The sequence below is a fragment of the Alternaria conjuncta genome (genome assembly GCF_024043145.1).
Source record: "Alternaria conjuncta strain BMP 0040 chromosome Unknown scaffold_26, whole genome shotgun sequence".
NCBI classification, from domain to species: Eukaryota; Fungi; Ascomycota; class Dothideomycetes; order Pleosporales; family Pleosporaceae; genus Alternaria; species Alternaria conjuncta.
This window is the reverse complement of record NW_026250115.1, coordinates 86,330-109,198: the sequence shown is the minus strand read 5'-3', so window position 1 is coordinate 109,198 and position 22,869 is coordinate 86,330. Positions and strand designations below refer to the sequence as shown.

At 53.9% G+C, this 22,869-nt stretch overlaps 11 protein-coding genes across 11 annotated transcripts; 3 read left to right on the top strand and 8 right to left on the bottom strand.

Annotated features, from left to right (window-relative positions):
- Nucleotides 1–1,280: 1,280 nt before the first annotated feature.
- Nucleotides 1,281–1,778, bottom strand: J4E85_010771 (uncharacterized protein; the record flags this gene model as incomplete). The annotated part of the gene is made up of 1 exon (XM_051474976.1): nucleotides 1,281–1,778. The coding sequence occupies one exon, from the start codon at nucleotides 1,776–1,778 to the stop codon at nucleotides 1,281–1,283; it is 498 nt and encodes a 165-aa protein (XP_051321193.1).
- A 1,168-nt stretch (nucleotides 1,779–2,946) lies between these two features.
- On the bottom strand, nucleotides 2,947–3,624 carry J4E85_010770 (uncharacterized protein; the record flags this gene model as incomplete). The annotated part of the gene is made up of 1 exon (XM_051474975.1): nucleotides 2,947–3,624. One exon carries the CDS (start codon nucleotides 3,622–3,624, stop codon nucleotides 2,947–2,949), a length of 678 nt encoding a protein of 225 aa, XP_051321192.1.
- A 613-nt stretch (nucleotides 3,625–4,237) lies between these two features.
- J4E85_010769 (uncharacterized protein) lies at nucleotides 4,238–4,963 on the bottom strand (the record flags this gene model as incomplete). Its single annotated transcript, XM_051474974.1, has 1 exon — nucleotides 4,238–4,963. The coding sequence occupies one exon, from the start codon at nucleotides 4,961–4,963 to the stop codon at nucleotides 4,238–4,240; it is 726 nt and encodes a 241-aa protein (XP_051321191.1).
- A 1,676-nt stretch (nucleotides 4,964–6,639) lies between these two features.
- On the top strand, nucleotides 6,640–7,722 carry SDH2 (succinate dehydrogenase complex, subunit B; the record flags this gene model as incomplete). Its single annotated transcript, XM_051474973.1, has 4 exons — nucleotides 6,640–6,685; nucleotides 6,744–7,142; nucleotides 7,195–7,346; nucleotides 7,399–7,722. The coding sequence occupies 4 exons, from the start codon at nucleotides 6,640–6,642 to the stop codon at nucleotides 7,720–7,722; spliced, it is 921 nt and encodes a 306-aa protein (XP_051321190.1).
- A 380-nt stretch (nucleotides 7,723–8,102) lies between these two features.
- Nucleotides 8,103–9,308, bottom strand: J4E85_010767 (uncharacterized protein; the record flags this gene model as incomplete). Its single annotated transcript, XM_051474972.1, has 1 exon — nucleotides 8,103–9,308. One exon carries the CDS (start codon nucleotides 9,306–9,308, stop codon nucleotides 8,103–8,105), a length of 1,206 nt encoding a protein of 401 aa, XP_051321189.1.
- A 3,401-nt stretch (nucleotides 9,309–12,709) lies between these two features.
- J4E85_010766 (uncharacterized protein) lies at nucleotides 12,710–12,968 on the bottom strand (the record flags this gene model as incomplete). Its single annotated transcript, XM_051474971.1, has 2 exons — nucleotides 12,710–12,736; nucleotides 12,804–12,968. 2 exons carry the CDS (start codon nucleotides 12,966–12,968, stop codon nucleotides 12,710–12,712), a joined length of 192 nt encoding a protein of 63 aa, XP_051321188.1.
- Nucleotides 12,969–14,703: 1,735 nt separating this feature from the next.
- ATG5 (autophagy protein 5) lies at nucleotides 14,704–15,766 on the bottom strand (the record flags this gene model as incomplete). The annotated part of the gene is made up of 3 exons (XM_051474970.1): nucleotides 14,704–14,897; nucleotides 14,945–15,581; nucleotides 15,647–15,766. The coding sequence occupies 3 exons, from the start codon at nucleotides 15,764–15,766 to the stop codon at nucleotides 14,704–14,706; spliced, it is 951 nt and encodes a 316-aa protein (XP_051321187.1).
- A 314-nt stretch (nucleotides 15,767–16,080) lies between these two features.
- On the top strand, nucleotides 16,081–16,813 carry J4E85_010764 (uncharacterized protein; the record flags this gene model as incomplete). Its single annotated transcript, XM_051474969.1, has 2 exons — nucleotides 16,081–16,415; nucleotides 16,462–16,813. The coding sequence occupies 2 exons, from the start codon at nucleotides 16,081–16,083 to the stop codon at nucleotides 16,811–16,813; spliced, it is 687 nt and encodes a 228-aa protein (XP_051321186.1).
- Nucleotides 16,814–17,109: 296 nt separating this feature from the next.
- J4E85_010763 (uncharacterized protein) lies at nucleotides 17,110–18,004 on the bottom strand (the record flags this gene model as incomplete). The annotated part of the gene is made up of 3 exons (XM_051474968.1): nucleotides 17,110–17,670; nucleotides 17,696–17,819; nucleotides 17,880–18,004. The coding sequence occupies 3 exons, from the start codon at nucleotides 18,002–18,004 to the stop codon at nucleotides 17,110–17,112; spliced, it is 810 nt and encodes a 269-aa protein (XP_051321185.1).
- Nucleotides 18,005–18,480: 476 nt separating this feature from the next.
- J4E85_010762 (uncharacterized protein) lies at nucleotides 18,481–20,339 on the bottom strand (the record flags this gene model as incomplete). Its single annotated transcript, XM_051474967.1, has 3 exons — nucleotides 18,481–19,926; nucleotides 19,978–20,107; nucleotides 20,158–20,339. The coding sequence occupies 3 exons, from the start codon at nucleotides 20,337–20,339 to the stop codon at nucleotides 18,481–18,483; spliced, it is 1,758 nt and encodes a 585-aa protein (XP_051321184.1).
- A 614-nt stretch (nucleotides 20,340–20,953) lies between these two features.
- J4E85_010761 (uncharacterized protein) lies at nucleotides 20,954–22,340 on the top strand (the record flags this gene model as incomplete). The annotated part of the gene is made up of 4 exons (XM_051474966.1): nucleotides 20,954–21,257; nucleotides 21,305–21,428; nucleotides 21,476–21,611; nucleotides 21,663–22,340. 4 exons carry the CDS (start codon nucleotides 20,954–20,956, stop codon nucleotides 22,338–22,340), a joined length of 1,242 nt encoding a protein of 413 aa, XP_051321183.1.
- Nucleotides 22,341–22,869: the final 529 nt, after the last annotated feature.

Below are 22,869 nucleotides of genomic sequence, written 5' to 3'. Positions count from 1 at the left end.
TGGCAATCAGATATAGGCGGGAGAAGCGGGTCCTGCGCAATGGCTTGGGGCAGACGAGGTGAAGTTATAGAGGCGGTGGGCGCGCGCAGTGAAATTTCCGGCAGCTTCGATCGATCGTGATGAAGCAGGTAGTAGGGAAGCCACGCCTTTAGTTACGCGTGTCAGTCGGGTCCCAAGCAAGAAAGTGCTGCCGGCGTGCTGGGCTGGGGGTTGGGCAAATTCAGGATATCTGGCTGCTGTTCCTGGATGAGGCGTGCGGCTTACGGCAAGGGGCGTACTTGATACTTTCGTGTCCATGGCCGCAAATTGCAAGATTTCAGCCCCGCGGTATGACGTACGGCCACACCGGCACGCACAGCGCGTTTGGTGGGCCTCTCCACCGTCGCACTGCAATCAGCGAAGGCCTTGACTCGACGACGGTCATCTTTACGCAAGTTGCACGGAAGACCGTCGTCAGACTGTGCCGGCGCCTGCTCTGCTAACCTGACAGCTGCGGGAGCTTCCCCATTTAGTCGCGCATCACTGTGCCCCGCCCGCCAATTAGACACACGCCGGCTCGTGCAACCGTTGGGGCCATGGACCATAGCCTGCCTCCGTCCTGCGCGCTGAATCTCCCGAAGCCAGTCGCCGTCTGTGCAGCCCGCGCAGTTTGCAACCTTCACGTAAAGGCTCCCATCTCGATGGGGGTTGGTGGGAAAGTGTTGAGAGCGACTCCAAGGCTAGTGCGCCGTCATGGCATTTCAAAGAATCCGATAGTGCGCGCAGAATTCGATGTTGACCTGCAGCGTGGCCCTCCCGCGGCTCACTCCCCCCCACATGCTGCTATATTTTCCATGCATGCCGTCTGCAGAGACTTGACGAATCAGCCGTGCGGAACGCGCGCGTGGAATAGACGAGAAGATTGGAGAAATTGCGTGTATGCTGCAGGCCTTGAAGCTCTGACCGCATAGAGCGTCTCACGTATATATCGAGATATCATGCTATCTGGGACCGACACAAACTTCGCCTCACCCTGCCACGGCCTGTCTCGGCCGCGGTATATGCGCCAACATGATATTTCCTTGACAACCCGAACTTGTCGACTACACGAACACCTGAAGACCGCATCGCTAGCTCTTAGTTCATAGAGCCGAACGTGCATGCATCGTGTGAGGAACGTATCAAGCAAGAATCTTGACTCCAGTATGCAGGCTGCTTTGGGCTGACTATGACATACTGCATACAACCAGATCAAACCGCAACATATATACATATCAATAGTAGTGAAATCACATCTCAGATCAAGCCTTTCTCGAAGCCTTCTTCGGAGCCTTCCTACCCTCAATCTCCTTCCTACTCTCCGCCCCCTCCCCAGGCACACCAAGCCCCACCAAATACGCCGCCCTCACAAGCACCGGCAGCACATTCAGCGAATTAGTAACAACATCCTTCTGGCTCCAGCTCCCCAAATCCAACACCCCCCTCGTCCCCATCTCACACCAAGCCGCATAGCAATGACCCAAATCACACAGTATCAGCCCCAGCACAATCCACCACCACGTCTTCCGATCTTTCACAACGCGCATCAACACGCCCTCTGTGAAGGCGAAGAAGAGGTATGCGGATGCGAGCTGGTCGTACGCGATCTGCGAGTCGGGGTGGTACGCTGATGTGGACGGCATGAAGGTGAAGTATTCGGCGGGCGCCCAGTGGAGGTGGTATGTGCCGCCGAGGGCGAAGATGGGCTCGAGGTAGAGGTGCCAGAGGAGGTAGACGAAGGGCGTGTTTGGGGGCGCCATGGCGGGCTGTGTGGCTGCGGCGTGGGCAGGAGGTTATGCGTGGCGTGGCTGCGGCGAGGCAGGGTTTGTGCAAGGGATGGTCGCTCGTTCCGTTGTGCTGGGTACAGTGAGGGTCTGGGATCTACGTGATGCGACGCGGTATAATGATGCGCTTCGTCCGTTTCTTCGCAGGATATGAATGAAGTTATGCGACACCAGCGCGCCCTGGCGAACAATGTTGATGACGTAGCTGAAGAGCCCGCAATGCGAGGGTTCCGGTCACAGGGACAAGGGCATGCCAAGTTGCGGAGCGCCTGACCCTGCTACCACGGCAAGTAGCGGGCGGACGAGCAAAACGAGTCCGGAACATGCCAACACTGCAATCTACACTTGTTTGGTAAACTGCCTTGTTGGGAAGTGTGGGCATGAAACGGACTTCCGGTGAAGATATGGTGATCGTCTCCCTTCGTTTCACGTCTGGCGTGGGTGCGAGTAACTTTTGGGTAACGAGGGATTAGAGGTCGAGAGTAGGTACTGGTAGACATGTCACGCGCGCGGCTTACAGGCGGCGCAACCAAGTCTACATGACAGCTTGGACAGGTGTAATAAAAAGACGTCAAAGCGGAGAAGCGCGGTATAGACAGTGTTGTAAGGTGATTACAGAATTAATTGACTCGCTCTGGGGCTCTATGGTCCCAGCAATGATGCGCATGGATCATCGAAATAGATTATAATAATACATATCCGCCCAAAAACACAAAACGCTCCAAGAATGTAAAACTCCTTTCCTCCAAGCTGATTTCGCCCTGTGCATGTAGTACCCCAGCATGCGCCGATGAGAGGATGCTACCTGTCTGACTCCTGTTGCCCGACACGTCTTGTGACTGACCGGTGCGTGTTGGCCCATCTCATCTTACTACTTCGCGTTTTGTCGTACTTCTGGTTGACCAGGAACGTCGCTGAGCTCTGAAATCGCCCGCGAGTCGTCGATCAGGTTGTGGTGGCGATGCGCATCCCAGATGCGATTGTCCGACATGTTTGATGGACATGACATACCGCCTGACGGGTTGAAAGCACGGGTATGATGCAGGACGGCAGCGGACCCTGCAGGTGACAAAGGGTACCGTGGAACCTGGGGACCAGACCATTGCCCCGGGTCCACGACATCTTGTATTACCAGATGCGTCCATCATTCCATCCTACCCTCTTGCACATAAACGTTGTGAGGTCCTGCACCGCAGTGCAACGCGCCGCTCGCCAGCTGCGTGAACTTCGCTTCAACAACATCGACAAGACAATGTTCGACAAAGTACCGCGCCGCGAGTTCATTCGCTGCCAGCATGCTTGGGCAAGTCCCTACGACCTTTGTATCCTCGCCCAGGTCGCGGTTCTTGCTGCTGACTACCACATGATACGCTGACCGGCCGTCATGCGCCCGCGGAATCAGCTTCTGCGAATACAGGGCATCGCGCAGGGCGAGCGGGTATGTGCTGATGTCGCCGGGGACGATGGCGGGTTCGGGGCGGCGATGGACGAGCTGCGGTGCGGCGGCCTGGAGGGGAGGGGGCTGCGACGCCTGAGAATAGGGATGAGGCTGTGGGTATGCCTGAGGAGTTGGGGGCGCTGGGCCGCTGACTACCGACGAGGTAGGAGCCAGCCGCGGTTGCTGCTGCTGATGCCGGAGCAGAAAGTCGCGATGCTCGTCGAGTTGTTTCCGCAGGGCGTCGCTCGTGGTCTGGAAGATGCGCTCCTGGACGCCTGGCCCGAGGTTGCGCGAATAGTGTCGCAGGTCGGCGCTGCAGTCGAGCTGCAAAAGGCTGTGTTGGCGATCGAAGCCATGCGAACGTGCTGGTGCTGTTGCTGTCATTTTCAGAGGGGCGGTTTGCGCGACTGGACACGGTTATAGTAGATGGTGATGAAAATCTGATATGATGTGCATGACGCGGATATTCGCAAATCTTGGAAAGGCCCGGAGCCATTCCCTCCCGTATTCGCGTCTCCACGTGATCTGGCGTGGCAGTATCACGACGCGAGGTGTGTGTTATTGCTTTTGGGCTTTTGTATCGAAAATTGTTTTTGTTATACGTGTTGGTGCGTAGCTGTGCTACAGTACATCTGGGGCTTCTGCGCCAGAGCCATTCCTTGTACATGGGTCGTTACATGACGTCGTGAGATCGGTGGGCGTGAACATGAATAGAAACTGACGATGCTGCCGGGATACTCCTCCAACAAGATCGCGCCGAAACTCCATCAGTGCCCACCGTGAAACGCCATGCTAACAAAAAGGAATCAACCCACTATTAAAATCTCGTTAGAGAAACATCATACAACCAAACCCCTGATCGTCGTGTAAACATCGCCTAGGCGAAACCACCAACAGACCGCACGCCAGTGTTGTTACCGTTGCTAGGCGGCCATAACTCTGAACGTGGGACAATAATCTCACTTCACGAAGTTGTAGCTGACGCGCTTGACAAGCTTTAGAATCCGCCGCCGAAAGCATCGTTGGCCTCTTGCTGGAGGGCGTCGTAGTACTCGCAGAGGTCAGGGAAGGCCACTATGGTCTGCTTGACCGGGAAAGGGATGTCGCAGACGATCTTCTCCCAGTCCTTGGGACGGTTGCGCACGACGCGGATGAGCTCTTCCATGCAGTTCAAAGACATGCTGCACATCTTATGAGCCCATCCCATGTCCACGGAACCGTTGAGATGCGCTAGATCCTGTGTAGCGGGGTTGATCAGGATAGACCAAACGAAGTTCTCGTGAGTGGGAGACGGCTCTACGGGCGATGTAGCAGGCGTTCCTCCGTAGGCTGCACCCATTTGGAAGAAGCGCTCCCAGACCTGGTCGAAGAGGCTCGCGAAGGGGCTTGCTGGGACCCTGCTGCGAGAGTTTCCTGAGTCATACTGACCTTGACGGAAAGCCATCTCCTGTACAGCCAGATACTCGGGGATGTCGGTCATCGTGCGTGGAAATGCTGGCGCAGGGTTAACCATGGTGGATGGATGACGCTTGGACTTGCTGAACGATGCGTGACCGGATGAACGCCAGTTATCGGACCTCTGGCCTGTGTGAGAGATGCCACGTTGAGAACCAATGTCTTTGAGGTGGTTGGCCTTAGCCGGCGCCATCTTCTGCGTGTAGTCACCGTACTGCTGAGTGCCCTGGGGTAAAGTGAACGATGGAGACGCAAGAGAAGGCGGCATATTTCCGTTGACTGTCATAGGATGAGCTCGCTGAGGAGTTGTTGGCTTCGTGTATGTTAGCCACAGTCCCTCGACATGCTAGGGTGAAGCGAAACCCACAAGCTGCTGCTTTGCGTGTGGCATCTGGCTGTTGACTGGTCCTCGAGAAGCATCCATAGGGCGGCTCATGGCATTGTTGTAGCTGAGCTGCGACGATGATCCTCCAGAAGCGGAGTGTGAATCAGTGGACGCGCTTCCATTGGATCCATCTTCCGCCACAGTAGGCAAGGACTGTTCGTCCCGCTCGAAGCGCGGACGGAGTGGACTGCCATAGCCACCAGTCGGGCTACCGCCTATGAACCTACCCTTGGTGGGTGTATGTGCCTCGAGGACTGTCAACAACAAGATTCCACAGAAGATGCAAGAGCAGACGAAAGAGAAGACGACTTACCTGAGGTGATGAGAGAGACATGACTTCCACAATCTTAGCAACAATGATGCGATAACAGCGCTATAGCGGGTGCGGATGGTGCGGATTTGGGGGCGACGCGACCGTGTGAGCGTGGTGCGGTGGCGGGGGGAAGAGGATGGACGCGGCGAAGAAAGGCCTCGCCAAGCTGACAGCTTGAGCAAACAGGCTTCTAAGAGATTCAGTCGCGATAAGGTGAAAGTGAGAGCTCAAAGTGGGGCCCCGGACCCCAGATTCTCGTCGTGCCTTCTGCTTTGGTGGTCCGCGTGGTGAAGATGAGTCCACGTCCGGAAGGGGAAAGAGCGAAACCATGACACTGGCTTGCCGTCAAACCAGAGGTTTGTTACAAAGTTCAATTTAAAGTTGGTGTAACGCGGAAATCTTCTAGGGCATATCGAAAACTGTTGTTCTTATTATAAAAAATCACGACGTAGTGTGGAACCATAAGGACGAGAGTGCGCACATACGACCTCAGCACTATAAACATGAAGAGAAAGTGCAATGCGTTCCATACTGAAATTGTGGAAGTAGGGCTTGGAAGGCAGGAAAATGCTGGAGATTTTCGCGGTGATTGAGACAGAGCGACAGATGGAGACTGGACTGCTGAAGAGTTTTGGCAGAACGAGAGAGGAGCGTCCGTGAGATCTAAGTGAAAGCACAGTACTGCAAAGAGATCAAACCCCCAAGGATGTGGAACATCGGCTATTCCTGAGTGAGTCGGCATTGCAAGAAAATTCTACCTCATCAAGGCCGATCGGCTATATGGCATGTACCTCTAACGTCGGCGTGATATGAGTACAGCAAGCCACTACGATATTACCGACCTTACAGTTACTACGAATACCAACACTGGCCATGCGCAATTGATCACACGAGCACAAAGAAATTGCTTGTAGCCGAAATCTTCGTGTGCTGGGACCTTGCTGAGCTTTGCGATCTATCGCAATATGACTTCTTCAAAGACGTGCGTTCTGGAAAGAACCACACTGGGCGAACGATCTTTATGTGCGAGATGACTGTCACAAGTCTTGACGTTTTCGACGATGATGTAGTGGCGTCGAAGGGCCGAAGAAGCCGGAATCGTCCGACGAACATGCGCGACCAATCACGGGTTGGCAGTTGTCATAACCGAGGAAGCTTGAGTGGCGCCCTGACGCTACAACTTCGATGATAGCAACACTTTGATCTTTAAGCCCCAGCCCGCACTCTCCACTCCACACCACACACAATGGCCTCCACACGCGCTTTCACCCGTCTGGCTACCCGGAGAATTGGTACGTACACCGTCCAGTGTCACCGCGACAGCTGAGCACTGCTAACGCTCATCGACAGCCGTACGGCCGGCAGTTTTCTCCCGCGGCTTCGCCTCCGTAAACGACGTTCACGCCCGCGAGCCCATCTCCAAGACCGCCGAAAAGATTGTACCCAATGCGTCGCGATCACCCATCCCAGAGAGCAAGACATCGACAATTGAGGACCCCGAGGCCAGCGCAGATGCGAAGACCAAGACCTTCCACATCTACCGATGGAACCCAGATGAGCCGACCTCCAAGCCCAAGATGCAGTCGTACACGCTCGACCTGAACAAGACCGGACCCATGATGCTGGATGCGCTCATCAGGATCAAGAACGAGGTGGATCCCACCCTGACGTTCAGGCGGAGTTGTCGCGAGGGTATTTGCGGAAGTTGTGCCATGAACATTGACGGAGTCAACACCCTGGCATGTCTCTGTATGTGGAATCGCACCGTATGAAGGAATTGGAAGGCTAACGATGTTGACAGGCCGTATTCCCACCGACACAACCAAGGAATCTCGCATCTACCCGCTCCCCCACATGTACGTTGTCAAGGACCTCGTGCCGGACATGACGCTCTTCTACAAGCAATACCGATCAGTCAAGCCATACCTGCAGCGCGACACCGCCGCACCAGACGTACGTACACCCTTGGAAGTCGGCCAATAGACATCTGCTAACAATGTCCCAGGGTCGTGAGTTCCGCCAATCCAAGGAAGACCGCAAGAAGCTCGACGGACTCTACGAATGCATTCTCTGCGCCTGCTGCTCGACCTCGTGCCCATCCTACTGGTGGAACCAGGAGGAGTACCTCGGCCCCGCTGTCCTTCTCCAGTCCTACCGATGGATCGCCGATTCGCGAGATGAGAAGAAGGCCGAGCGCCAGGACGCCCTCAACAACAGCATGAGCTTGTACCGATGCCACACCATTCTCAACTGCTCAAGGACGTGCCCCAAGGGACTCAACCCTGCGCTGGCTATTGCCGAGATCAAGAAGAGCATGGCTTTCACGTAGAGTTTTTTTTTGGATCGTTGTGGTAGAGGGGAGAACCATGGCATCTTGTTTGCTGGATGAACCTGCGATTTTGCGCAGAAGTTGATATTCTTTGAGCCTGATTTGTACTTTTTGAGATGTATATGCAAACAAATTCAAGCAATTACTTCAATTATGTCTATGCGGTTTATACGAAGAGAGCTGTTTCTTCGAGCTTGCTCTTCATACAACTTAATCTCTCCTGACTACGCTAACACATGTGTAGGTTGTTAGAGAATGTATATTTCAAATTACGTTTTGTACGGTACCATAACGAAAACCCGATAACCTTATCCTTCGCAAACTAGTCCGTCATATTTTTCACATCATGCTCGATGTCATTGCCCTTATCCAACACCCTCTTACATTGGTTGTTCGGAGTCACTCCCTTCCGAGTCATGTTCCCAGGGGTTCTTCTTGGGAGCAGGATCGATCTCATACATCATCCACCCACTGAGCGACTGCAGCGAATCCAGCTTCTTCTCCTCTGCCCCAGCATCGGAGTCATTGCTGCTATTGATCTCGATACCCAGCGATCCGGCGACCATCTTCGTCTTGTACTCTGTGCCATTGTCGTTCACCAACACAGGCACAGAAGCAAAGCCGGACGGGATATCATCGGTATCCACCCGATGATATGAAACTCCGCCCAATTCCAACAGCTGTTTATCGGATGCATCGACGTTCCAATCCTGCGTTCCTGTCTTCAGATTATACATGCATTTCCCCTTGTCGTCCCAGAAGCAGAATGCCGTTAGCCAGCCTCCCAGATATGACGGTCCGCTGCCGCCTCCAGAGCGATGGGCGATCTTCTGCCAGAAATCGCGGGAGGCAACAGCCTGCTCCGGATCGAACGTTGCGATGAAGTTGCGCAGAACAGGGCGAAGCAGATCGGCGAATGTACTCGCTTCGGGACCTAATTCGACGAGTTTCTCCAGCCTGGCGAGGATATCTTCGTAGTCTTCGCGTTCACCCAGTAGAGTGACAGAGGGAATGCCACACATGATACTCATCTTGTACGAGAAATACGCTTGCATCGTACCCATCATGAGTACTGCAGCTGTTGTGCGGTCGCTGACTGTGGTCGTGCTGAACGCAGGCATGATCCAATCGCGCAGATCGGGGTCCTTGACATTCTCCTGGATTAGTCCCGTCATGCGTCGAGCTAAGGCACCGATGTCCACGGAGTGAATACTGCCCACGTCTTTGACCTCGAGCTCTTTCTGTCCTTGGTGCGAGACGAAATGATCGCGAAGGGCTTCCGCATTGGCGTTGACGTAGAAATTCAACTGTGAGAGAATTGCGAACCAAACGTCCTCCGGGCGGATGATGAGATGGTGGTGGTAGCTGTATGCATCGAAAGCTGCGTGGACGAAGCCATTGTTGGAGCCGACGATGCAAGACTTCTGGAGTTCATCAGCGGAGACCGAACTCCGGATTAGCCATTTGCAGGCCTGCGAGTCTCGTGAACTAGTGCGTGCGAGGAGCTTCTCTGGGGTGTCGACGTTGTAGGTTCGGCTGCGTGAGCTTTTGGAGTCGTGGTCTGCGACTGTGAGGGTGGCTGGCATGGTTGCAGGAGTATGTGATGGATGACTTCGACTTTGACTTTGAACTTTTGAGATTATTTGGGGATGGGAAAGATGTGCTGTCTGTCATGTAGCTACGTTCGACTTTAATATGCATGCCGTGTGAGCTTCAGGCTGCTGCTGCCTAGGTATGCCTAGATCAGCCGATGTTTGTGGATTGGTGCCTTCCAACATCTCGATGCGCAGACGCGCAGTTGCTCAACGTTTCGCGGGGTAATCGCGTCCTTGTACTCCAACACCTCACTTTACAGCAACAAGGACCAATCCGGTGCGATAGTCTTCAATCACATCGTCCAATCACATTGCGCTAGATTGGTATGATCATCGCTAATTCCACCTGCAGTGTGATGCCCGGCTCGGAGAATCGACCAGACGATGCCGTCCTGCAGGTGGCTACCAGTGGCCAATGATCTCGACTGAGAAGCAGCAACTGCGCATCTGCGCTTTCCCCGCCACAATACGACTGACAGCGTGCGAAAATCAGGACATCAGGCTGCAGTCTGGTCAGCATAGCCAAGCATGTGGGGTCGGTGTGGGGGAACCTCAATGACACAGCATGGCCAACGTATACTACTACCACTACTGTGTCTATCTTCATGGCGTATGTTGTCGTAGGAACGCGTCTTCCAGGCGCGGTCATTGAAGACGCATCGTTACCTGGATATCCAGCGAAGTTCCCACCAGATCCCTTGTATGATGCGCTTCCTACCCCACTATCATTTCGTCTGATCGAAATCATTACCGTTTTTCCACGTCTCAGCTGCAAGATGAAGACTGTTTCGCTCACAGATCACACACCTTATCAGGCTCTCAGTTACTGTTGGGGTTCTCCAAATCGGAGCGTTACTTTATGGTGCAACGGGTTCAAGCTAAAAATCTCGCCGAATCTCGCAAAAGGGCTGAAGAGGCTCTACGCGTATGCAGTAGGGGCCGATGTAAAGTCGTTCTGGGTTGATCAAATTTGCATCCACCAAGAAGACAATGCTGAGCGTACCCAACAAGTCCGTATGATGCGATCCATCTATCAGCGAAGTACCCATACCATTATCTGGCTTCCGCTCAAAAACAGTGAGTGTCTCCACAGAACTGCGACCAAACGATGTCCCAACGTCGGATCCATGCAGCATGACCGATATCCTGACTCTGATGTCGCTTACTGACGACTTCAAGAGATTGCGAAGGCCGCAAAAAGCATTCTGGTTGATGTACATCGCTACATACTTTCAACCAGGAGTGAAATTCCGTCAATTGACGACAAAAGATGGAGCGCTCTAACCCAGTTGCTTGAATCGCCATGGTTTGAACGATGCTGGATACTACAAGAGATAGCAGCGTCTATAGCATGTCCTGAGATCCTTTGTGGTAACCAACGATTGTCATGGAAACGTTTCCAGGAAGTCATAGTTTGGCTGAACAAGTCTGGCAGTAAGCATCGTACTAAACGCATGGAACTTGTTAACAGCATCCAAGAAATTATCAGTAGACGCTATGAGGGCATCGAGTTGGCATATCACTTTTCCCACCTGCACGTACTGCTACACTTGACAAACTCATTTCGCTCTACCGATCCAAGGGACACAATCTTTGCGCTTATCGGAATGAGCCCCGCAGGTTTCGATCCAGGAATTTGGCCCGAGCAATTAGCACCTAACTACGCAAGGTCGGTGCAGGATGTATACGCGGCTGCGGCGAAGTACTGCATCCAGCAAACCGATAGCTTGAGTGTCCTAGCGCAGTTTGCTCATACCAAGGAGGCCGGGTCTACTCCATCGCGGCGATGTTTCCCTTCCTGGGTACCGAGGTGGGACCTTGCGGACTCTACACACCGAATCAGTGCCTTCTCCTTGCACCGGGAGCCTGAGGGTCTTCGCAATCTGACTGAGAAATTCAACGAAGCATCTAAAAGAATCAAGATTACAATGGATCACGATGCACCGTTGAGCATTCTTCGTGTTCGTGGAATGCAGGTCGACACAATCAACATATGTCTCCCTACGGTAGTATCAGATCAAGCAAAGTTTCATGCGGGAGTACCAGAACGTCACGGGGAATATCTGTTAAAGCTCATCCCGCAACTATACACAATGAGTAAGAAACACGTCCGTCACTTTCCGCGATCGTTCAACCACACGTTCTTCCTTGTGACAACAGCAGGCTTGACACGCGAGCACAGAGATGCCCGAATCGAGCCCCGGAAACATTATGAGTTTATCGAAAACCTCGCAGAAGAATGGACGAAATGCCAGTCAGCTCCGGACGACGCAGCTGCGGCAAGCTTCGCATCCTCACTGCTGTTGCCACACTGCTCAGACGAGAGCCCTTTCCATAGGCAATGCCGTCATGAACCAGATAATATACAGCGATTAGCTTGCTGTTGGGATCGTTATGTTTCCGCACTTCAGCGTCTGATGAACAGACGCTTGTTCGTTACCTCGTCCGGTCATCTCGGTCTCGGACCAGCAGGCATGATGTCTGGAGACACCGTCGCAATTTTGTTCGGCGGAAATGTTCCATATATCCTGCGACCTCTCGAGAACAAGCAATGGCACTTCGTCGGGGAATGCTACTTGGATGGGTACATGAATGGCGAAGCACTCGACAAGGAGGGGGGAAATCCATCGAACCATGAGTGGTTTGAAATGGTGTGAACGACATTCTACCGGCATGAAAAGATGGTAGATTTACACAGAAAGCCTATCGACAGTCATCGTTAGCTACAGTGCAACATATCCTTCCATGTCCAACGTTTCTTTATAGTCAAACCTTGACTCGAAGAAGATATTACATGGCAGACGAGAATGTATCGGAAGAAGCAAGAAGCAAGCGATCGGGTCCGGTGTGTGCTAGCCTATTCCGCCGTAAAGCATGCAGCAAGACTGAACTTGGGTTCGCAGATGCTTTAGCGAGGCGAGCTAGAAGAAGCATGACGGCGGTGACGAGGCAATTGTCAACGGCCTGCGTCGTCGAAGCATGATGATAGAACGGAGCTTTCTTCTTATGGCGACGAGACGCGCAAGTGTAGTTTGATCGATGCCAGATTAGTTGTTAAACGCGTTGTCCACGATATGAGTGCAGCTCCGAGCCATCTCCTACGTTAGCAATTCGATCCGATTCAAAGTAATACAACGCGACAGTTTCTCAATGGGTATTTGACTTGTTCATTATTACCACGAAGCCCTCTCAAAGAGGCATTCGCACCACAGTGCCTCCCCAGCAGGGTCAGCCCGTGTTATCCTATACGCGAATATTCAAACACATTATACACAAGCTCTTTGCCCGGTCCACATAACAGCTCTTATGACTTTCGTATCGGGGGTCATGTCTTGTCCGCCTTGAAATCGTACTGCTCGGCTCCGCTCCAACTTCGAATCAAAGGGGGTATCTTATGCCATGCCTTTGCCAGCTTGCCTCTGTGGTGGGTGTTAGAAGGCTGTATGGGAAAAGAATTGGGTGGTTGGGGAGGTTGGGAAAACGTACCTTCTTGTTGATGAACATGGCAATGACGAGGATGGCGACGAGGAAAACAATGACGAAGACGACAATGACACCGGGCTCACGCTGGGCCCAGTTCTTGTCGCGCTTGGCGAGCTGGTGGAGAGCGTACTCGGCGCGAGCGGCGATGGGCATGCTGATGGCGGCCATTGTGTTTGTTTGTGGGTTTCTGGGGTGGAGATGTTAGAAAGGTTGTTCGTACGAGCAGCTGTGAAGACCTGGAAGGATTCCCGGAGCTGGAGAAGCACAGGCCAGGCGCATTGGGCGCGTGCGATTCACTCCCAAGAGACGTCTCGAGCGTGACGATCTTCGGCCAAGGCTTGTCGCGAGACTGGTCCCGATGGCGGTGATGCGATGCGATGCGACACGACGCGACGGGATGCGACAACGTGTCGCGAACTCTCCCCGGCAGCTCCAGAACAAGGCGGCATAGAGCTTACATTTACGAATTGAATCGGTCCACTGTTTGAATATCGAGCTGAAGGGAGCTTTGTTTTGGCTGTTGATGGCAACGGAAGCTGGTCAGCGCGATCGGATCAAACCCACGGAAACGGTCGCTAGGCAGAGGGACTCGGCGATGTTTAATTGAAAGGCGCAGGTCGACAGCGATGCAGCATCAAAGAGTGAGAACGAGAAAGCTCTTAATAGCAAGAGGGTGAATGTCCGCTTTTAAATGCGCCGGCTCGCCGAAAATTTCTGCACAGTTGATGAGGCATTTTGTTTGGCCCCGGGTCCTAGCGGGTTGTCCGGGAGGCTCCAAGCTTGCAAGGGTGGGTGCAGCGTCGCTTCGGCCGGGGAATGGGCGCGGGCCTGGAGGGAGGGAGTAGGGAGCGGTACTTACGTCTGAGGCTCGTCCGAGTGGGTAATGGATAGTGGGCGCTGGGGGATGTTGGAGATTCGGGGCGAGGAGCAGCGTGAAGAGTAGATGAAGGTTGGGTCGGGCCTAGCAACCACCCGCGAGGGTTGAGGGAGCTAGGAGGGAGCTACCCAGTGCAGCCAATGGCGCGACATGCCATCATTTCGTCGTAGATGAGCCGACGATCGCAGCCTCACGTCGGAGATACTCACGTTCTGATGTGTAGTCACTATCTGCTAGTTGCCTGTCACAAGAAGAGCCGCTTTAGAGCTTCACCGGTCGTTGATACCAAGCCATCCACCGTAGCACTCCCAGCACTCCCCATGAACCTCTCGCTCGCGCCTCCACACAGTTGCCCAGGTGCGTCTGGCGCTGCAAGCCGCTGACGCTACTCGTCGGCTCCACTCAGCCAGCACCCCTGCCACCTCTTAACCGTTCTTGTGCCGCAGGAGCAGCAACGATGTCATCGTCCATTGCTTATCGTCCATGACTGATGAAGGCGGCGCGAACCCACCAGCACCCTCCGATATCTCGCCAGGGCCGTTTGACACCAGCCGAACCGTGGGCAGCATCAACCGGGCAACAGCAGGCCTAGCGCACCGGAGCCAAAAACAACGCACGTCAATAATGCCTCATTTCCAGACGCTGGCTTCGCGTCGACAGGGCGACGCGCTACGCCGATAGCGCCCAGGCAGACTGGAGACGCGTGGGGTGGCCTTGGTAGCTCAGTGCCGGGATCCTCACTAAGCTTCTGCTGTGCCTGTGCCCCCGCATCTTGGCGAAGCATGGCACACGAGCCCTACACGGCCTTTGAAACGCTGCAGAGCATCACCGTGTCACAGGCACCATCAGCAGAAGCAAGTGTCGCGAGCTGCACGCGCGCCTTGGAACGTCTGAGTTGTGCTGCCGCGTCCGCTATCGCGACGCTGCCCGTACTGCCAATATTGTTGCTATCCGGGATCGTGGAATAGCGTCGCCACATGACTCGGCGCCCATGTGACCGCCGTCGCTGTTGGCATAAATCCTTATTCAGCCCATCATAACCACCGCAATGTGCAGCCAGCCATCGAGATATGCCGTCGCGCGCACCAGCTCCTCCACACTCGCGCTCAGCGGCAGCACCGCTCCGTGCAACACGGCCTGCGCCAGCAGCGGACTGCGTCTGCTCGGAAATAGTGTCGGCAATATCGCGTTCAGTGCTGTCCCGATGGTCTGTGGTTGCCCTGTCTGCCGTCAGCGCCTTCCACACCTACACCGCAATTACACGTACTAGACGACAGGTTCGGCGTCACCAGCCTCTGCACTACTCTCAAACTCCCGGGTGCCGTCTCTTCTTGCACCCCTTCCGACGACGCGTGTGGGAGATAGAGCCGCACTGGTAGATGTCTCAGATTGACTCCTTGCGGGTTCAGCAGCTTCTGGTTGATAGGGTTGTAGATCGCAAAGTCGTGATTCTTCACTCCGCTCCAGAGCTGCGTGCTGTCTTCTTTGCTTAGAAACATGACGGTTTTCCCTGTTCCTGTCCTGAGGTAGTCGGCCTCCTTCACGCTGTGGATGAACAGATCATGCATATGCTTGTCGTCATTGTCGAGCTGAACCAGCTGTTCAGAAGGGAAGTCGGAGAAGTGCACTGTGAGTCGCCATGGTAAATGTTGACGCTCTTCCTCTATGCTCTCGATCTTGTGCGCTTGCTCAGCCTCCGTATCCGTGTCTGAAGGATACGCCGGCTCAGCGCCAGAGTATAGGTCGTAGAGAAGACCCAGTGGATAATGCCATTTCAGCGGCACGTCTTCGTAGGATAACCATGCGTCTTTAGGCGTGACATCTGGGTAGATGAGGCTGCGTGCGAAGAAGGCATGTAGTTTGTGTATGAGCAGCCCGAGATACGATATCCGTGGAAACTGTATCTACCTCTAGTCAGCCATAGCACATCCGATGTATCATCGCCAGACTATGTCGACACTGCACGTACTAAGTAAGGATCCGACTCGTCGTACGTCCGACAGTCGCCCTTGTGCAGGCGTATCTCGAGCGGGATACTCCCATTCCAAGTGCTCTGGCGCAGTCTACTCGCAACGTCTCTCTCAGCCATGGGCGCGAAGCATCCGAAGTGCAGGTTCGCCAGCCGCCGTTCTGGTAGCCTAGGCGCAGCTGAGCTGATGGATAGTGGGGTAGGTCGCTGCGCAGGCAAGGCGGAAGGCGCGTTGATGGCGGGGTATGCAGGGGGAGCTTGGGCCTGACGTACAGGAAACCCTGGGTCTTTTCGCTCGTGCGTGCGTCTCTGCGACAACCCCAGACCGACTGTCGTAGGAAGATGTGCGCTGGTCGTGTCTTCTTCTCCACCCACAACGCATGTATGACGTGACGCCGTAGATGGGTGACTTGCTTACGCACGACAGCTGGACCATGGATGTGGCACTGAGCCGCAAACGCTCGCGCCTGACTACAGACGAAGATGAGGACGAGATCCAGCGGAGGAGGGAGCCGTCGCCTGCGCTGCCGCCATTGGGCGATGCGCTGAAGAGGTCGAAGACGCAGTGCGAATTGGAAGAGCTAGATGTTATAAGTCCGGAAGAAGCATGGAGCGTGGATGTGGATGCGATACTGGGCAGCAGTACGCTCGCGACTCCTGTAGGCAGTATGCTGGAAGCGCATAATAACTGGGCAAGGTATAAGAGGCAGGCGTCTATAGTTGTTTTGTGCGTGCAAGGGAACGTTCAGGTCCATTACGACCTGCTTTGGTAAGATCATCCTGGACCATTTCAAACTACTACTAACAACCCACAGCTCCGCTCTACCAGACCTCTACGCGCTCTCGCCCTCCCTACAACCGTTCGTCCTCTGCCACGACCCCTCGATACATAGACTCCCCTCCTCTGCGCCCTTCTCGCTCCCCCTTATACAAGCCGCGACTCCGTCGAACAACCACTTCGTCCGCTTGGGCTTACTACATCCCCTCGGTGGAGGCAAGTTCCCATTAGATGCACTCGTCGTGCTGGATAAGAAGGGTAGAAGGAGGTTAGTGCTGCCGTTTGGCTGGGGTGCTGGTAAACATGCGGATACACCTGCCGGACGGAGTATACAGCTACGGTTGATGGCATTGCTGAGGAGCTGTGTCGCGATGCTAGAACAAGAATAGGAATTGCTATTATGGGTATGCTGATTGCATAAGCATACAGTGAGAGCACTCTGGGAATCGTAATGGAGCAGCGTGATGATTTTCAAGGGGTTTTATTACATGTGTTGTACCACATGAACGCCATACGCCTGCTATCAATCGGGGTATCATCGCGAAACAGACTACGTGTGAACGCCTACGTCTGGAGAGGCTCCGCTAGTAGCGGACTTGTGAAGCAAGAGAGAACAGCGAGGGATTGCAAAGACAACCCCAACGCTCACCCATACAGACTCGTAAGCCGCCGCAACATGACTTATCTAACCAGGGAATCGCCGCCGGTACGCAGCAGGATCCTCCCTTTTGACCACCTCAACGTAAGCCTTGACGCCCCTCCTTACTTTGTTCAGCCAATACGGCAGATATCCTTCGGTAGTAAGGAACAGATCACTGTACACTTTGCTTCCACATAAGTCATCTTCGTAGAGAACAATGTGAGTGGCGAGCGTGCACATGACCTTGTGAAACGGCAGTACCGAACGTGTCTTCTTGCAAAAGGCTGGAGTGAACAGCCCGTGCTTCTCTACCAAGCTCCTGAGCTGTTCAGGCGTCAGGCCATCTTCACCGAGGGCAGCGCACATGAACTTGAAGGCGAAGTGTTGGACGGCGTTCATACCCATGGCGACTGCACAGAAGTACACTTGCAGGTGGAAGTCGGTTGCAGTGATGCCGTCGGGAAGGTCGTTGGGCATGTCGTACTGTGGGTCGAAGACGGCCTCAGCCACGGTATTGACGACCATGGGGCTGTAGTCCTTGGTAGGCGCTTCTTGGATGACTTCGGTCTGAAACTGCGTCAGGACAATGTTTGAAAAGTAGCTGAACTGCGGAATGTACTCGAAGACTTACATTATGCTCGATCCATTCAGACGCCGCAATTGCCAACTCCAGGTTTGTAGCAAAGCTAGCCAGCCTGTCAGAAGACGGGAGAGACAGGTCGCGCGGCATATTACGGCGGAGCTCCTCACGTGCTCTACAAAGGGAGTAAGTATCAATCAAAACACAGGTCTCGGGCGGTTGGCTCGTAGCTTACCTCTTGAAGAGTTCTTCGTCAGATGGCTCCATGTCTTCATACGACAGATCTCCGAACATGAGATCCACCAAGGTAATGTCGGCCCCACTATTACCCAAAGTGTGCTCGTCGGGGTTGCTGGCCATCGCGCTAGATATCGTGGTCGGTAGAGCGACTGCTTCCTGTGGTTCTGAGGGCGGGTCGCTGAAAGCTGTCTGGTGCGGGCGAGTTCAGTTGGTGCAGGTAGTTGTTGGAGTGGCTGCGAGATGGAGAAGCTGAACAACTACCGATGATGACTATCACGGTGTTATGACTGCCTCACTAGCGCCTCACATGACTTAATAACAATGGTGCTGCACATTCACTCCGAAGATTCTAATCTACCAGGCCTATTTGTGCTGTCCTTCCAGGTATCATCACCCAATGTACTGCAAATGGATGCCTACGCCAGGAGTATCTCAGCTAGCAGCACAGTCACAAAACAAGAGACATAATAGGCTTTGAGGTATACATCCTGGTTGTATTCATCTTTCACCTAAGCATGCAAAGACTACAAAAGTCTGCAAATACTCATGCGCTGACAGCCCATCGCCTACAAACGTCGTTGTCACTGCCACGCCCCCTATTCCTCCATGCGATCCTCATCCTTGACTTTAACGTCTCCGTCAGCAGGCGCATCAGTCATGCTGGTGTCTTGCTTGTTCTCACGACCACCAGTCTCATCTGATGTGCTACGAGCAGCGACAGTGGGTACGAGGGCGGGAACTTGGGGAACCTGGATGGTGGTGTTGCCCTCTTCGAAGCTGTATTCGATACGTGGGACCTCGGTGTTGTCGTCCATGCCGTGGTCGGATGAACTGATCAGGGGGATGAAGCTAGAGTCATCGACGTTCTCGGGAACAGCGTGCTCACTAGCATCCTGACGGTCGGCTTTGGTCTGGTCCGTAGTCGGCTGATCACTTCCTTGGTTGCGCGCAGTACGCGGAGCAACGGGACTAGGACCTTGTGGACTATGAGAGGCGTACGGAGGATTGAAGTCATCGTAGAGACTCGGTCCATCGACATCTTCAGAGCCACCCGACTCACCGCGGAACGTCTGGCTCTGTCGAAGGCTTGAACCTGGACGAGGGGTACGCAGGAGACCTGATGCCGGCTTCATGGGAACCGAGGCTGCCTTCTCACCTTGAGACGCCTTGGATCCGCCCATAGACTGCCAAGACCTGTCCAGCTCGGATGGTGTGGGTGTAGGCGGCAGTGCTTTGTTGGTATGAGTGGCCGAGCTTCCATGGTCAGGACGACGGGGGGTAGGCGAATCGCTGTGGTCCTCGACAGTAGGTTGGTAGATATTGCTCGAGCCAGGGCGCTGGAGAAGGCGACCGCCGATGTTTCCACGCTGTCCTTGTCCTGTACCGACACTACGCATTTTGGGGGTTCTCGCATCAAGCGAAGGATCAGTCGACAGTCGCCTCTTGCTCGATAACTGTTGGTCGGTGGCGCCGATGTTGACCATGCGCTCTGGGATGTTATGTTCGAGCTTGTACTTGTCCAGGTCTCGCTCGGCCGCCCCCTCGTATTTCGCATAGCCAGATGTTCCGAGGAACTCAAGGTACTTGGTGCCACCTTCTTCTTGGAGCCACACAGAACGCTGCATCGCTCCACAAGTCGCGACCGCGTAAAGGAGCTCTTTGCTGGTGTTCTCTGACGGGTCGAACAGCTTGTACTTCTCCATCATGTTGACGAACTGGTCGGCCGTCGGTAGATCCTTGAGGAGAGAGGTCTTGAAGTTTCTAGCAGCCTCAAGTAGGAGTCCCGGGATCTCCATCTTCTTCGCGCAATGATACAACTGGAGGTGAAGTTCTGTTGGCGTCTCGTCTATCCGCACCGTGAGGTTATCGTCTTCGATACTAGGCCCAGCTTTCTTCATGTATGTCAACCTATACTCGCCTAGCTGCTGGGCTTTGTTGAGATAGTATTCGCCGTAGAGAATGTGTTGAACCATCAGATCAACGACGATGAACTTGTGGTCATGCATAGTGACAACGGAGTCGGTTTTTTGTGGATCTTGGATCTGATGAATAGTCAGTCTAGGCTCCCAAGGCAGCGCGAACCTGGAACTTACCTGCATCCTGAACTTCTTCGAAAGGACTCCGGCCGATTCCGTAGGTAGAGTACAAGTAGCGGTCTCACTCCCCAGCTTGGCAACAAGTGTTACGGTACTAAGCGGGCTCGTCACAAACTCGCGGCGCCACCTGCCTTTGTCAGTGATATACTCGTGCAGATGACATACGCTTGACAGTACATATCGCGACACTCATGGGCCATCGGGGAGACCTTCGACGCCGGCAGATGTCCAAAATGGATAGCCACCAACTCCATGTCCGCGCCGGGATCGCTGTTTGTCAACGCCATTGCCCGAGGCTCGACGCGCTGAGGCTCTGCGACACGTCCGCTGTCGCTCTGACTGATGTTTTGGTTGTCCATGTCGGTTCTTGAGCCTACCGAAGATGTGTAGAGGCTGGGTCGTTTGGACGCGTAGGCGGCAGGAAGTGAAGGGGCAGAGTGGAAAGACAACGAGCGCCGCGACTAGCGCTAGTAGCAGGGCGGCCACCTGCGACTTATTAAGCGGGGGTGGAGTTTGTGGAGTTATGAGTGGTTTGGGTCTTTCACTGTTTGCGTGTTTGCAGTGCATGAGCGGCAATGTCTATGCCTGAGATCTTGTTAGCCTGTATACAAAGCCATCAATTCAGAGATATCCCAACCCCTCTACTCTGAATTAGCTTCTCCCATGAGATGGACCCCCAAGTGGTAGAAGTATACGTGTGTCCTTGACTACGCTATGCCATAGTGTTGATTGGGTCAATGTAAGTATTTTTTGCGTCCACACCAAAGCCGAGAGTTCGGTTCTTTGCTCGATCATTCTTTTTTTGCCTTTGTTTTGTCTTCTGGTGAGAGTGAAAGGGCAAACGTGAGTCCTTTGCGGCCTGCTAAAGTGGGGCTTGCCCACCCGTTGCTAACGCTGCTTTGATGTCCTTCTACTAGGGCTCATACACCAAGACCTCAATAATATTCCTCAAGGACAGCGCTCAATCGTGGCTATGACGAATCAATCTCCGAAACCAGACAGCAAAGGCGAGAGCTCGGAATTGGATCCTGCGACAACACTAGTCAATGATGCATCGACACCCATTGCACCTTCAGGCTTGAATGCACAGCCAGAGCACGAGAGCCGCGAGGCTGTCAAACGCGACAATAGTGCGGACCAGGGTGGTTTGGAGACAGAGCCGCGTGCTCAAGAAGCGCATCCGCGTACGACAAGCCCAACACCGTCCGCCAGAGATGTAGCTCGTGCTGCGACACACAACCCGGACGAACGTGACGGTGAAGAAGCTGTACGAACAGGTGAGTTACTCGACACCCTTTATGAAGCATGGAGGTTGACTTAACAGACGACGGAGCTCGCGCCCATATCAACGCAGTTACGATATCGTTGGCGACTCTGAAGACCCTCCTGGGCCATATCTTCGAGGGCAAGAGTGTCAGACTACCACAGCCGCAACTCGTTTGTGCTCAGTGAGTATTGATTGTATTTCACTCCTACGTGCGCTGATAAATCGCAGTCGTGGCCAGATGGCCCTTAGCAAGCGACTCGGTTGTGACTTCACACTCGTCGTAGATGAAGTTGCGTTCGACGTGAATTCGGGTTTCCTCATTGCAGGCTCGGAAGTGCTAGAAGGATATGCTTTTCCTAGCAATGTAAGTACAAGGCTAGTTCAAATGGACAGAACTCGTACTCACGGCTTTTAGGGTACACTTAATACTCTTACTAGGGAGTGCGAGTTCAACGCACAAGTACACAGTCCCACGATGGTCGACCGCCTTGTCGAATTCATATACACTGGAACCTACAAACTGGACAAGGGCGGACGAGCGACGATGCTACACCATGCGACAAAGTTACCCATCGGCAAGACCAAGGCGAGCTATCCCATGAAACTGGAGGCTGCGGCGGAGTTTCATCTGGAGATGTACAAAATGGGCAGAGACCTCCGATATCATTCTTTGGTAGCGGTCGCGCATAGCAAGATGGCAGAGGATATGTTGTGGAAGAGCACCGTCGACGTGGGTATTGCGAAACGTCTCGTGAACTGGATATACGGCTCAGCCCAGAGGCTGCATGATACAGCTGAAGAAACGAACGATACACTCGGGGACGACAACCTGAAGGAACTGGTTGTAGCGTGTATCCTGCGGCACGTTCATCAGAAGCTCTGGGATGAGGAGGAGGTAGAGGGGTTCAAGCACCATGTCCAGGCATACCCTGCTCTGGAGGTAGATTGGGATCTTGCCGAAGAGGAGTACAAAGAGCTGCTGAGGAAGCGACCCGAAGCTAAGAGAGGGGCGAAGAGGGCGAGACGCGAACAGCAACATCAGCAGGAGGTTGCGAGTATGCTCCAGCTCTTAGAAGGTCCTACTCTTTTGTAGACGAGCTACTATCGAAAGCTGCGATCTCCCGCATCTTGTCCTACAGTTTCGATACTTCCGGCTGAGGAAGCCACGAGGTGAGCATCCGTGTATGGTAGTGGCGGCAGTCGAAAGACATGATGCAGGGCTAATTACATGGCATTCGATCTGTACCGTAGCATAGTTGTAAAAGAGTGCCCCAAGCGCCATGTTGCTGAGATCGAACGCGTGATGCGCGGTTGCAGGAGGTGTGAAGGTACGTTTCCGTGAGGGTGGCTGGCGACTAGCGTGGTTCGCCACCCTGCCGCGATGACATTGGCTGGCGCGTCGTCGAACGTTCGATCACCTCTTCCCTGAACATGCGGACCTCGACACGTTCATCAGCTGAAATGCGGATTGACGACGATGGCTTCATTCCGTGATTTGAAGTACCGAAAACTACGCGTGCAGATGCCATTTCTTCCGCTGCAACAAGCCTTGGCAGCCTTCTCATTGCACGAAAACGCGTCTATTTTTCGTGCGTTCGCGATCTCGTCTCGCGATGAACATT